Here is a 14,788-nt window from a genome sequence, read left to right as displayed (position 1 = left end):
AGGGGCTGCATGGAGGGTAATTATCCCAGCGTCGGAAAACGACCCCCGCCCCCATGGTGGCTTTGTGAATAGAAACATTCCATATATGGTCATGTTTACCTTTGACCTGAAAACAATATAGGTTTCAGACGAGCAACCCGCACGAAAATGCGCATGCTGCACAACACACGTCATATCTCACGTTCCATAAAACGAGACTGGATTATTTTGAAACGGGATGATTTTCTGCATGGGATAGCGCACGAACACAGGCATGTAGAACTAAACGTTCTTTTGCCTGTTGGAGTATAAATAGTGCCTGCCAAAAAAGCCATACTTTTGTCTCCATAGCTATAATATAGAATATACGTCTGCAAACATCGTGAAAATGGTCAAAAAAGCTGGCTCCAGGGAGTAAAGATGGAAAAACAGCGTGGCAGTCAAAGAGTTAATACCCTTACAGATTCTTACAGTCAAAATCTGTTGATCAACTTGCCAGTTTCCATTCATTTGCATTCACGTCACTGAACTCTGCTAAACAATGGGGTCATAAAAATAAAAATGACCACATTGTAGAGTGGAGGTAACGGAACGTAAACCAATCCCGGTCACCCTCTTTATCTGGGAACGCCCAAACCCAACTTCGGTCACGCCCCATCTTGCGCGGCATTCTGGATCTTTCCTCACAGCCCCACCAGATTTTCACGTCGAAAGGTAGGTGATATGAAATCATACTTATTTTAGAGTATATATATCAAATTTCATGAGTATTCATCTATATTTAGTCATCTAAAGACTACTAGATGTGAACGTTTGTACCACTGCAACGTTATAATTGTTCGAATGTGTTCGGGGCGACGCTGATTTCCAAGTAAAAGTAGCTTCCTGTTCCTTAAACACGAACTCCCACTCGCCCCAAGATGAAGTCAGATTGTTTGGTTATGTTGCTAGCATATATAGCCAGTGTTTTGTCCGACGAAATGTGTTGTACATTTGTAATCTTAATAAGAGATCTAAGTTTGTCTGAACGAGTGATGAACTGAGGTTGCGCGAAAATAATCGAAGGGAGAACAATAATTTTCGCGGGGAAAATAATGAACTGGTTTTCTCTCTCTCTCTCTCTCTCTCTCTCAATCTCTGTATAAAAAAACATCTGAAGCAGTGACAAAGTCAGACAGCAGACACGGTAGGTTTGTGTGTGCTTGTTTGTTTCTCTACAGGTGAATGGAGGTGTGTGTGTGTGTGTGTGAGGCTGCCATGCTGAACTGGGTGAAGGTAAGGTTGTGTGTGTGTGTTTGCATGTCTGGTAATATTTCAGCATAATCATTTTGGTTTCATGCTCATTCATATTCAAGTTCATTAACAAAAGGCAAGATGTTCTTGATACCTTCCATTGTTCTGCATCTTTTCATCAGAATTTCACTCATATCCAACAAACCATAGCAATAAACTAAATTCATCATTGAGGTCAACAACCTCCTTATCCATATTCAAAAAAACAATTCAAATCTAATTTAATTTCATCATAAATCACTCACATAAGTTCCCTCCTAGCACTGTTTTTTTTTAAATAATGTGCTAAATAAATCAAATAAAATAAACTCGTCAGTCGTACAATAATAATAAAGTTCATATTATTTTACTTTCTTGTTTAAAATATTTTTGTGTGTTTGCAGAGCATGCCTAATATCCGGCAAATGCGGAAGAGGGAGAGGAAGGTGCGTCTGTGGACCCAGGAGGCCATGGATCAGGCCATTGCAGAGGTCAGAGCAGGCAGGTGGAGTGCGAGGCGGGCAGCCACGTTGTTCGAGGTCCCTAAGTCCAGCCTGATCGACCGACTCAGCGGAAAGGTGTCTCTGGCCTGCAACATCGGCCGGGGCACCTATCTGACCCCTGAAGATGAGAGTTCCCTGGTGGAGTACTGCTTGTACTCTGCCAGTTATGGGTTTCCGCTGACGAGGTCGCAGGTCCTGGCCCACGCCCTGGCCATCTATAACCTCCGTCACCCAGGGAACCTAAAAACATCCCTTGGCCAGGGGTGGTGGATCAATTTTAGGGAGAGGCAACACCATCGCCTCACGATCCGGATCCCGGACACCATTGACCGTGGGAGGGCAGCCTGCGCTAAGAGGGGGGCCATAGAAGAATACTTCAAGCTCCTCACCAGCACCATGGAGGAGCACGGGCTGAGGGAGAAACCCCGTCATATTTATAACTGTGACGAGACGGGGTTTCAGATGGACTCCAACCGGAGGAAGGTCGTTGTGCCCCGTGGGACGAAGCACGCCTACAGGCAGGCCCAGGGAACCAGGGAACACATCACGGTCCTGGCCTGCCTCAACGCGGCTGGGGAGGACGTCCCCCCTTTTATTATTTATAAGGGGGGCTACCCAGGAGGGCCCTACAATAGGGAGGGAGTCCCCAATGCCCTCTACGGGAAGTCGCCAGCGGGGTACATTGACTCAGAGCTTTTTAGGAAGTGGTTCACCGACCACTTCCTGAAGTATGCCACGGAGGAGCGCCCGCTGCTGCTTGTGATGGACGGTCACCAGTCCCACCTGGATCCAGAGCTGGTCCGGACGGCACAGAGGGAGAGGGTCATTCTCCTGTGCCTACCGCCACACACCTCTCACATCCTTCAGCCTCTGGATGTGAGTTTCTTTGCACCCTTGAAGGCAGATTTCTCCGGGCTTGTGGGAGATCTGTCGGCAGTTAGCCACTCCTTCATGATTTCTAAAAAGGAGTTTTCAAGGGTGTTCAGAGACACCTACCAGAGGCAGAAAGATCGGAGGGTGGTGGTGGCTGGCTTCAGGAGGTGTGGCCTCTACCCTCTGGACCCTGCGGCTATTGATTGGTCGAGGGTCATGCCGTCTGCCCCTCCCCCTGCATCTCCTGGTGCCAACCCTGCTGTTACCCCCCAGCCCAGCCCCCCACCCAGCCCCCGTGCTCCTAGCCCCCGACCCAGCCCCCGTGCTCCTAGCCCCCCACCCAGCCCCCGTGCTCCTAGCCCCCCTCCCAGCCCCCCACCCAGCCCCCGTGCTCTAGTCCAGGACTCACCCCCCAACCCCTACCTCAACCACCCCCTTGTAACAGCAGGGAGGATCACAGCGGACCTGGGACAACTCCTGGCCCAGATAGAGTTCACAAGAAGATCTGGAAAGGTCAGGAGGAACACCACCAAGGCCCGCCTGCTCACCGCCCAGGAGATGACGGATGCCATCGATGAGACAGAGGACCGCGCCGCCCGCGCCGAGGCAGGAGCTCTGGCCAGGGCAGACCGACAGCGGCAGCGGGCTGAAACTTTAAGGACTCCCACAACCTCCTCCCGTACCCCGCGTGGTGGCTCTCTCCCCAGCCGCAGAAGAGGAGTGTCCCCCGGGGCCGCTCCCACCACCAGCTCCGGTCTTTCCATCGCCGGTCCCTCAGCCTCAGCCTCCATGCCCCCCTCTTCTGCCTCCCACAGTCTGCTGCCCGCCTCTAGCCTCCACACCAGCACTCGCCTGCCTGCTTTGAGAGGGGAAGATCACCACCCCTCCACCTCTTCCTCCCCAACAGCCATAATGGATGGTATTTATTTATTTGTTTTCTTTTAACAGTTATTTGGGAGACAACATTCTCAGTTAGCAAAAAAGTATAAATTTTTTTATGAATAAATAATCATGTTTTATTGTTTCTTAACCATTTTCTCAGAGCCGGCAGTCCCACCGCAGTCCCACCGGGTGTCCCAGCCAACTTCCTCTCCCTCCCACCGTAAGCTTTTTCAAACAACTGTGAAAAAAACACGATCTACAAATGTCCATGGCCAAAAGGAACAGGAAGAAAAACTCTTATTGTACCTGCCCCTACGGCCTACACACACACACAGTACACTGATAGACTGTTCATAGCGCAATATTTACCAAACCAAACAAAATAATTTTTTTGAGTGGTGCTCCCTTTTTGTGTCTGCAGCCTCCTGTATTCCTGGACCAACAGGAGCATCGACATCCTCCTCCTCCCACGCCAGACCCACGACACCCATCGGCATGTTACTTATGTTTTTTGAGTTTGTCAGGGCAAACTTATGAATTGTTATTTATTTTGTAAAAAATTTGCTGATTTTATACAAATTGCTGTGGGGCACTTTGAACTGTGGTCCACCCTCCCACCCTCCAGAACATTTACAACAAGCGGTGCAAGGGGAAGGCTAAGAGAATTATTAAGGACTCGAGCCACCCGAACAACTGCCTCTTTGAACTGCTGCCGTCAGGCAAGCGATACCGGAGTCTTATGGCGAGCACAGAAAGACTCAGAAGGAGCTTCTATCCCCAGGCCATCAGGCTGCTAAACGAACAATAATCGCTAAACGAACAATAATCACTATGCAACAACCATCAAATGCACACAGCACACACACCCACACGCACACACACACTCACTCAAACAAACAACACACTGCAGCACCCACTCTCCACACTTTAGATCACACAAACACACTTACACTTTATATTTATTGATAAAGGATTTGCACTACAACTCGTACACCTACTGTGAATTGTACCTAAACTGCACCTTGTCCATTTATGCCTTGCACTATATAGTATTGTATATTAGTACACTGCACAGTATTGTATATTGTATGGTAACTACGTCTACGAACATTGTACATATGTCTAAACTGAACACTGTGACCTCTTTTTTTTTCTTCTAATTTTTACTATGTTTTTATTTCATACTTATCTTGTCATGCACAGTCTCTGGAGCGCAACAGTAAGAAGCATTTTGTACAAAAGTATTCTGTACTTCTGTATGACAACTATTAAAGAAACTTGAAACTTGAAAACTTGTGTGAAAAGTACTATATAGATAGTTATTCATATTTATTACATGGCGTTTTCACATTCGCCGAAATGCTTGCTTGTGATTGGTCAATAGCCCGTGTCAGAGGTCCGTTATCACACAATAATGACCGCTGTGGGACAATAATGACCGCTGTGCGCAGCTGTTCGCAATCAAGCCCACTACAACACTGTATCAGTGCTGCTCAGCATATGCACAGCTGCACTCAGTCATGCAATCAGACCAGAGACCTGCCGGCTGCCGATAATAATAATCACTTTATTTGGGCTGACAGAGCCACAGAACAACTGCGTCTTCATTTGATCTAGTCTTGTCGATGAATTAGGTATATTGTTAGTAAGTTAGCCATGTAATAAGCGGGATAATGTATAGCTTTACTCGATCATTGTCGCAAAATAATTGACCTTCACTGACGTTTAAAACACCTCAGCGCTGCGCCTCGGTATTTTAAACTCCGTGTCGGTCAATTATTTTGCGACAATGACCTCGTAGCTATACATTATCCCTTACTTATTATTGGACCTTGGTATATTGTAATCAAGCAGCGTCATAATAATAAATTTCTTTTTAACTGCAGGTCACACCACCAAGAGGCAGAAGCTGGGGATCTGGCGGTGTGGCCGGTGTAAAAAGGCGAACCCCCCTGTGGACTCTGAGGGTTTGGTGTCGTGGGTCCAGTGTGACAACTGTCACAAATGGTTCCACACCATGTGTGTCCAGTGGGAGGAGGAGGAGGACGAAGATGCTAGTTTCTGGTGTTACTGGTGTTTGGATGAATGAGTGTATGAATGAGTGAGCGAATGAAAAAATTTATAAATATGTATGGTGTTCTGTAAATAGTTATTGTTCTAAGTTATGTTTATTGTATTTTTTATATAATGTTTATAAAATTTTATGAAGTGCTGGCTGTTGTGTTAAATTTGTCATATTTTTGTTGAAAACACATGTACTCACAAATGTTAATGTGACAAGTGATTGTGATTAATATTTTGTTTGTTAGACAAATAAAATGGGGATGTTGTTTGCTCCTGAGATGAGATGGTAGACAAACGACACTACCTTCCAGCTGACAGTAGATGGCAGCATTGATTTTAAAGGATGAAAACAGGTTCAAACAAAAGAACTCCATTTTCCAAGACCTTTTTTCACAGTTCACAGGTCAGCAGGTCGGTAAAAGTTGATGAAAATGCGATCTGAACACAGGAGCGTTAAACTATGAATGCGCCCTCACGTCACCTCAGTACAGTGACCGTGAATGGCCACCTAATTATCATAATTAAAGTGCATCATTAGCATTATGTTTGTTGTCTAAAGGGAACTAAAATGGTAAAATTTAAGTTTTTAAATGATATCCGCATATATAGGACAAATAAAACAGCGTTGTTTTGTAAAAAACTCCAATGAAAACGGCGCAAGGTACGTAATATTCGCTATTGTTATGCAAATGTGATAGAATCCTATAAAAAGGTGGACGCACTTGGGCACTGTGACGTTAGTGTTGTAAGATTATGGTGTTCAGAGTGTACGTGGGAACGGTAGAGAAAGGTATAGCATTTAATTTGTGTGTAACGTTAAGTCAATAACATTAAGAATAGAGAGCTGTTGACAACCCTGCAAATGGAAATAAATGCCCAGTCCATGAGAGAACGGGCACCTGGTTTACTGTCACCACCTTACAGAGGGAATGACCGGAGTCCGGCTAGCTGTAACAAGCACGTCACATGACCGGCACGCTCCCCTGTACTCTACTACGGTTCAGATCAATACAGGAAAAGGTAACATTTTAACAATACATAAAAATAACGCAGTAACGAACCATTTAGTAATGGTAATTGAGTTACTGAATTTAAAAAGTAATGCGTTAGAGTACTAATTACTGCCAAAAGTAATGCTGTTACTGTAACGCGTTAGTCCCAACACTGTGAGGATTCGCCTGTTCCCTGGACCTTTTTTCCCTGTCTCCTCACCTCACCAGCCCCCACCCTTGTGAGAACTTTTCCCTGCCTCCTACTCTTCACCAGCCCCCACCCTTGTGAGAACTTTTCCCTGCCTCCTACTCTTCACCAGCCCCCACCCTTGTGAGAACATTTCCCTGCCTTCTACTCTCCTTCACCAGCCCCCACCCTTGCGATGATTTACTCTCCTCTACTCTTCACCAGCCCCCACCCTTGGACTTTCTTGTTCAATTACCATCACGCAGCTGTCATAGTTTGTGATTAGCGCCCCTGAGGGCTTTATATACCTGGACCTCCCTTCCAGTCCTGGTCGGGTCGTTCTGTATCTGTATCTGTGTCTGTATTCATGGAGTTCTGTGTTCATGGAGTTCTGTACGTTACCATCCTGTACGTTACCATCACCTGCCGCGTCTCCGGCGTGAGACGACGTGCCAGCCATCACCACCTGTCGCCGTTTGCCTGGAGTGGGACACCGTCTTCGCTCTCTAATTCTCTACGGGAGGTTTTCCAGTGTTCCCACTCCAGACGTCAAGCCGGCTCGCCATCGCTCCCGATTCCACGGGAGGAAGGCGTCTCTTCGTGATCCTCATTCCTGGGGTGAGGCTCGTCGTCGCTCCCTAGTATTCCACGGGAGGACGGCGTGTGCCCATCCCGTTCCCCTTGGACCCAGGCTCGTCATCGCTCCCTAGTATTCCACGGGAGGATGGCTTGTTCCCATCCCGTTCCCCTGGGACCCCCTTTGTTCTGCGCTGCCCGTCTGCAGCATCCGAGGAGGAGGATTCCTTCCTGAGCAGCAGAGCCCTACTCGGTGTAGGGACGGGAGGATCTCCGTGCCCGGCCCCCGCTGTCGGGCCCCTGTCCCCGTGCCAGGCCTCCGCCGTCGGGCCCCTGTCCCCGTGCCAGGCCCCCGCCGTCGGGCCCCTGTCCCCGTGCCAGGCCTCCGCCGTCGGGCCCCTGTTCCCATGCCAGGCCTCCACCGTCGGGCCCCTGTCCCCGTGCCCGGCCTCCACCGTCGGAACCCTGTCCTCATCCCTGTAAGCAGCTCTGGCCCTCGCCCTGTCCAAGGCCTTAACCCTGTTCTCTGTCCCTGTCTCCAGCCCGCCTCTCCGGGCCTCTGTCCCTGTCCCCCTCTCCAGTGCCCCTGGTCCTGGCCCTGACACTTAGCCCTGGCCCTTAGCCCTGGCCCTTAGCCTTAGTCCCTTAGCCTGTTCGCCTCTTAAAGGCACAGTGCCGCATTTTCCATATTTCCTTGACTCTAGTGTTTTTGTGTTCTCCCTTAAAGGGACTGTGCCGCTTTTTGTTCTATAATAAATATTTGCCCTGTTTTGGCTTACTCTCATACCTGTCTTGTGTTGTGCGATTGGGGTCGGTTTCAAACCATAACAAACACTGCAGACGACTTCAGACACTTTATACTCCGAGACTAGACACACCATTGGCTGAGCGGATATGGGCGGGCGTCTGGGCGATATGGGCAAAATATCACATCATGCTATTTCTACAGGCTTTCACGACCAGGCAATTGGTGATGGCCAGGACACAATTAGGCTAAACTATCTAATAATGTAATAAATATCTAATTAATGTTTTTTATCTAATAAAACGTTGACTATTGAATGGCTATTGAATGCCACATTGGGGATGAAGGACATTTCAAGCAAGAATTGCCAAACATGAGATTTAGAAGACTTGGGATAAGGCTACTGAATGGTGATACCCCAAAATAACACAGATATACATTTTATCCACAACCCATAAGTTGTCATTTAACTATCGCTGGGAAAAGGCCAACTGCACGGAACCTTGTTGTGTACGGACCACAGTCAGTCTACGTTACTCCAGACACTGACACAGGCTCTGACTTAATGAGGCTATAGTGGTGGTGGAGCTATCAGAACCCTAACCCTGTGACTTACCTTAACTCATTGACCGCCACGCTTAAGTGCGCGAGAGGGCGCTAGAGCACCACCGCTTTAATCAATGGGAGGACTGGGAGATTTGAGAGTGCTTAAAATATATCTTAAATTATGGCTATGGGTCTAATACACTCGTCGATTATCAGTGAGTTGCTTGCAGTTAACATGTACAAAACGGATTGATTTTTCATCCGTACATTTCCGTTTTATACCGTTTTGAATACGAGTATAGTTTGTGATTTCTAGTCATTCCAGAGAAAGACGCGATAATAGCCCTTTAGTGGAATACACAAAACACGTCGTCATTTTTCGGCTGATCGAATATTCCTGAAATCAACGCTAGATCATCATTATTGTCCTTCCTCGTGCATACATGAAATGGTCCTCGTAGCTCGGCGCCCCCCCCCCCCCCCCACCTCCTGCACCCAATGGAAAACAGCCACACATACACACAGATACAGCGTCAATCAGGGTAGAAATACATATCAGATCAACGATCAAATTTATATATAATGTTCTTACCTTGTATCTGATGTAATGCAAAAGAAATCATCCAATTATGTGATCGCCATTTGAAGTACTGGGCACGGAGGTCCGTGCCACGTTCAACAGCATTGCATATGAGGGGTGGGGTTGAAATCAGGTTACTTCGTCTGATTATTTAAACCACGCCTGCACGGCTTGGATTGTCCCAGAAACAAACCGATACCATTCCCAGTGGAGTGCAATACCAGCCGGAAGGCGTAGGGGGCGGTATTTGCCCTTTTGCGAGCTCAGACCCATTCCCAATGATAACATCAGGCTGGATGAATGAAAATGAATGGATATCGCTAATAAAAGAAATAACGATTAAAACCCGACTATACGCGTGATTGGCGCTCAAGCGATGGCGAGTTAACCCGACTATCATCGTGACTGGCGTTGAATGAGTTAAAGTTGGCCAACATTAGCATGGCTACCATTATAGTGTTAAAAAAAATCAAATGTATTTGTAAGGCCCGACAACACACGTTCTGTCTCATTAGGGGCTCTTGGCATCACTCTGCACTATCTCGCGTACGTGCACGCGCACTGAATAAATTCCACAAATGTACCTTTAATACCAGTATTAGTCTGACCACACCCCTCATCAGCTTACCTTCATAAGCAGGTGTGTGGTCACCTGCTCTCCTCCTTCTCGCTTTCACCACAAGGAAGTGCCTGGTAGTACCCCACTTGACGTGTTGTTAGTTGAAAAGAGTTGTGACGAGTTTACATTGTGCTTAATTTTTTCTTCTCTCACATCTGTTGTACAAGAAAAAGTTGGGTCATAATGTATTCCGCGGAGAGTAGACCCGCTAGACCTACTCTTCACCAGCGGTTCTCCATTCCCGCCTCCGTCGTGCGCCTTGGTGCTGGGCTGTTGCCACTTTCGTGGTTGCCGACCCAGCCTGGGAGGCTGCCGGTGGATAGTTTGCCTCACCGAAGAGCCGAGGAGTCGGTGCCGTCGCTCCGGCGATGGCCTGATCTCGACTCTGGTTCCTCTGGTTCCGGGGAATCGCCCGTTGGTGAACGGGGGGTTGTCTTGGAGCCAGAGGATTTGCGACGCAAACTTTTCGCGTCTGCCCGTTCACATCGCAAGATGGTAGCGTGCAGGCGCGAACGGCCTGGGTTTGGGGAACTGCTGGAGACCAGCGAAGATGCGTCCGGCTCTGGATTTCCAATGGAGACTGAGGACTTCATGGACGAGGCGGACGGGTTTTTGTATGATGGCCCCGTGGAGGAGAGTATCCCTCCTCAGGAGACCCCGGAGGGGGGGGAAATGGCTCCATGGGGCGCCCTGTTCGAGGATGTCGAGGAACCACCTTGGCCTCATCAGCAGGATGCCCTACTGTCGGCCACATCAGACTGTGGCTCCTTGACCAGTCGCAGCCTGCTGCATGTGAGGGATGCGGGGTCGGTGGAGGAAGGTTCGCAGGGGGAACTGCGGGCCTTGTTTCCCGAGCTCATGGCGGTAGCCGCCGCAAACGGCGTGCCGCTGCCATTGCCTGCACCTGTCCCTGATGACCTCATAGGCCATCCCTGGCAGCGTCCCCCAGTGAGAGGGGTGGACGTTGTCTACCCATTTTTCCCATCGATGGGGGCCTATGTTCGTCGGGGTCAGGCAGTGTCCAACATCATGGGACTAACTCCCGCCTACGTACCAGTTACGCGGGTGTCAGGGTTAGTCAAAGGTATGGGGGAGGGCGTGCCTCGGCTTGACAGTCCGATGGCCGCGCTCCTTTGTCCGGATATGGTGTGGGAACCCCTATGCAAGCCGGTCCTCCAGGGGAAATCGGCTAGGCGATTGGCTTATTGGGGTGACCAGTCATTCATCGCTGGTACACAATCGCTACCTGCGGCGTCTAACATCGCCCACCTGGCTAGATTTGTATCGGGGATAATGACGGGCGGCACGGATCTGAACGAGGTGAAATGCGATCAGATCACCCAGGCTGCGGGAGCTGTCCTGCACCTTTCCCAGGTGCTGGCCATAGCCATGGGGAAAGTGCGCGCCCTGGCCACCCTGGGCCAGCGTCACCTTTGGCTGAAGCAGGCCCGTGTGCCAGAGAAGAAGAGAGCTCCTCTTCTGACGGCCGCCCTCTCCGACGCTGGCCTATTCGGGAAGGCCCTGCGGTTGATGACCTCAACATGCAGAGAGATGGCAGAGGAGAGGTCCATTCTCCAACCCCATTTTCCGCCTCCCGTCCTTGCCGGTGGAGTCAGAAGGCTTCCGCGACGTCGAGCTGTCTCCGTCGCCGCTACCACTGCCTCCGCCGCCGCTGCTGGCCCTGCCAAGAGGGCCAGGGGACGAAACGGCGCTTCTGCCACCGCCGGCCCATCCACGACCGGAGGAGACGGTAGGGAACGTCGTGTCCAGCAGACTGTAACCTACCGTCCCTCCGGGGCTCCTCGGGGTGGCAAGACTCGAGCGGCGCAAGGTGGCAGACGCCGTTGAGTGACTTTTCCCCTCTGTGTCCCCTCTCCTCTACACCCTCCCCGGCCCCTCTATGATTTTGTGCCTTAGAACACTTTTTAGTTAATAAAAAGAAGTTCCCCGATATAAGGGGGACTGTGTTTTGGCCGAACAAACTGTGTGTTTCTTCAAACAATTCATATGGTGGGGTTGTGTATATATGAATCTGCCCTTTTACGTTGTGTGATGAGTCGTGTTGTGTTACGAGGTTAAGCAAGGTCTGCAACGTACACTCAGTAATAGGTTTTATTAGCTTGATGCTCCACATGCAGGTAGAAACTGGTGTTATTCCATTGCTTGAACTAAGTATATGTGTCTCACAATGCTGTGTTGTTTAGTTGCAGTAATACTCATACACACATTTCACGGCCTAGCCGTTTACTCTCGATCAGCGTTTTTTTCCTATGTACGACATAGTCAACGGGGGTAGGATTCACACACAGGCGACTTATGTTTTGTTGTAAAATCCTGTACACATTTGTGGGTAGCGGGCATTGTATTAGCTTATGCTATGCATTGCTTTCTACCGGAGGTTTTCAAGATGGCTACGGTTGTTTTTCTGTGTGTAGGGATGAAGGGTGTTTTTCGGGAGGGGGTGTCGAATAAACCCCTCATTTTCCCACTTGATTGGTTTAGGGGATTTTTGATCTCTTCTGCTGAGCCAGTCAGGGCCAAGCCGGTGGGACGTCTTGGCGGGGGGGGGGGGGGGGGGGGGGGTAAGGTTATTCTACCGACTCCTATTACATGACAGGAGCCGGCAGGTTTCCCCGCCCGTTGTAGCGGTGTTGCTATGGCGACGCCTTCCATGAGTTGAGGTGTCTTAAAGGTGTCGAGTTAGGGCGTAGGGCTCACAGTTCTGCTGCGCCCGATTTATGTGTAAACTTGAGTCGGTTGGTCACGTGACTCACAGTTGGCATATCTTTTTCATGACTATGAACTCATGTGGGAAGGTGTTTCTGGGAGGGTCTGGTCTTACACTCTGATTAAAAAGGGTGACTGGATTAAAATCATGTGAAAACAGGTTTTTTACTCCCAGCTGTGCAGTTGGGTCATACGGGTGATGCTTTTTCTTTATTATTATAAAGAGTTGGATGTGTCTATATGGATTGGAAATGAGGGTCCCTGATGGAAACAAGACTAACGTCTTTCTCAGGTCTGCCCCCCCTTAACCAATTGTGTGTATTGCCGTACTGGGTTGTACCCTTTCTGCAATCTGTTGGGTAAAGTTTTTCATTCATTCATTCATGGAGTTGATTGCATCTCGCCCCTCTTGTCTTTCCCCTGGGCGTCTTGGGGATTCAATAAGGTGGTCTAAACAACCTATTGTTGATGTGGGTATGTCAAAACGCACACATAGTGCTAGCTCAGGATGTTCTGTTGGACATTAGCTGACTGGCGCGCCTTGATTGCTTGGGGTTAAAACAGCGTTTTTATGAAGCAATTGGGATGGGGGTTTTTCCTCTTCCGACACCCTGTGTGGTTGTCGATGGGTTCCCGTTCATGTCAGGGGATGATAACGGAATGGGTCTGGACATATGGGGAAGGGTCTCACGCCCTGGGGGTGGGCCGCCGGGCGCGGTTCGTACCGAAACGTCTGGGTGGCTTTTTATGTTTTAGGATCAACACGCATATCTGCCCCTTCTCCTGGGGTTGGCAGGTCGGCGTGGTTAGGGCACGGGACTGGTTCTGGTCGCGCTGGTCCAGATCAGTTACACCCGTTGTCCGCCGGGGATGCAGATCTGCTGTTCTGGTACCCTGAGGGACTTGGGCTTTTTTCAGGGGGAAAAAATGCTAGGTCGGTCCGGGTGTCACAGGGTTGAGCGTTATGGAACCCTTGTTGGGTACGTTGTATTCTGCACTGTCGTAATGGCTTACGGCCGTGCCAACCTGTACGCGCCCGATCTCGTCGGATCTCGGCCGCTGTGCAGGTTGGTCTTGGTTGGTACTTGGTTGGGTGACCTCCTGGGAATACCAAGTGCGGGGTGCTGGGGCTGGTCTTCCATTTTTTACGCTCTTCTCTTGCGCTTGGCGAAGAGGGGCCTGTTGGGGTGGTTTTTGCCTCCTCGGGGGACCCTGTGCTCCCCGTATCACCGGGCCCGGTCCGGGGTAATGTCTCGTTGACCCGTAGGCCCGGGATAGCCCTGTTGGAAACCGGAACGCGGGCTGCGGCAGTGCCGCAGGTGTGTTTTGGGGTTTCTTTCCTGAGGGGTTATGGGACCAACCATTGCATAGGGTAATGCCTGGGTGGTTGGTTCTCTGGTGTGTTGCTGCAGTGTCAACTCCCGGTTTCTCCGGTTGAGGGTGCCCCTGCACGTTCATGACGTCTGCCGATCGTATCAGCCTTCTCTGTGGAGGCTTGGTTATGCGACAACGCCAGCATACGCCCCTTCCGCCGGCGCGGCTGTGTTCAGCTGTCCTTTCTGGCGCCTGTCTCGTCCGCAGTCTCCAGGCTTGGGTTGACAGCCTGTTGCCTGGTCTTTTTTCCCGGTGCACTGCCTGCTTCCGTTGGTTAACTCTTGTGTGTTACGACCATGCTGTCTGCCTGTTGCAGGGCCAGTGTGCCAGGCGGTGTACTGTTGGGGAGGACAGGGCCCGCTCGGCTGAGGGGCCTTTGTCCGAATACGCTGGCGATGTGGGGGGCGGGGTCACTAGGTGCCCACCTGGTGGGGTCTTGATGCTGGCATCATGGACTTCTCCGGGCCCCCATTCCAGGGAGTCCAGTCCTTTTGGTGGGTCTGGGTCTTCCTTCGCGCTCCGCTGCTACGGCCTTGCCACGGGGTTGGGTTTGCCCTTGATCCCGTGATTCTGGGGGCAGTAACGAGGTTGTTCCCTACGTTCGTTCCCGGGTGGCATGCGGGTTGTGCGTGGGTGTAGTCGTGGGGTCAAGCCACGGTCTGCTCACCCTGTGCGTTGAGTTGCTTGAGTGCCTCTTCGCGCGGTCGGGTCTGTCGCCCTCTCGGTAAACCTCTAATAGGGAGGGTGCCCTCCATTAGGGGGGGTCAGGGGGGCTCGGCCCTCCCTGTTCTGTTGGTTGTGGGGGGCCTTCAGCGGGGTGTATTTGTCGGCCAGTGGCTCCGCTTGGCCTCCCTTTGTGCAGAGTGATG

At 50.3% G+C, this 14,788-nt stretch overlaps 1 protein-coding gene across 2 annotated transcripts; it reads left to right on the top strand.

The window, feature by feature from the left end:
* The first annotated feature begins 566 nt into the window (after positions 1-566).
* Positions 567-5,640, top strand: LOC311247911 (uncharacterized protein). Of its 2 annotated transcripts, none has more exons than XM_084338894.1 (6): positions 567-693; positions 1,139-1,165; positions 1,656-3,546; positions 3,670-3,729; positions 3,931-4,002; positions 5,396-5,640. In XM_084338894.1, the coding sequence occupies exons 3-6, from the start codon at positions 1,659-1,661 to the stop codon at positions 5,596-5,598; spliced, it is 2,223 nt and encodes a 740-aa protein (XP_084195020.1). In that variant the 5' UTR covers positions 567-693; positions 1,139-1,165; positions 1,656-1,658; the 3' UTR covers positions 5,599-5,640. The 2 variants fall into 2 exon arrangements, with proteins under 2 accessions (XP_084195020.1, XP_084195021.1); XM_084338895.1 differs by having other exon boundaries at positions 652-693; positions 1,142-1,165.
* The last annotated feature ends 9,148 nt before the right edge of the window (positions 5,641-14,788 follow it).

The sequence above is a fragment of the Notolepis coatsorum genome (assembly GCF_963971535.1).
Source record: "Notolepis coatsorum genome assembly, contig: SCAFFOLD_58, whole genome shotgun sequence".
Taxonomy (NCBI): Eukaryota; Metazoa; Chordata; class Actinopteri; order Aulopiformes; family Paralepididae; genus Notolepis; species Notolepis coatsorum.
This window is presented reverse-complemented; position numbering and strand designations above follow the sequence as displayed.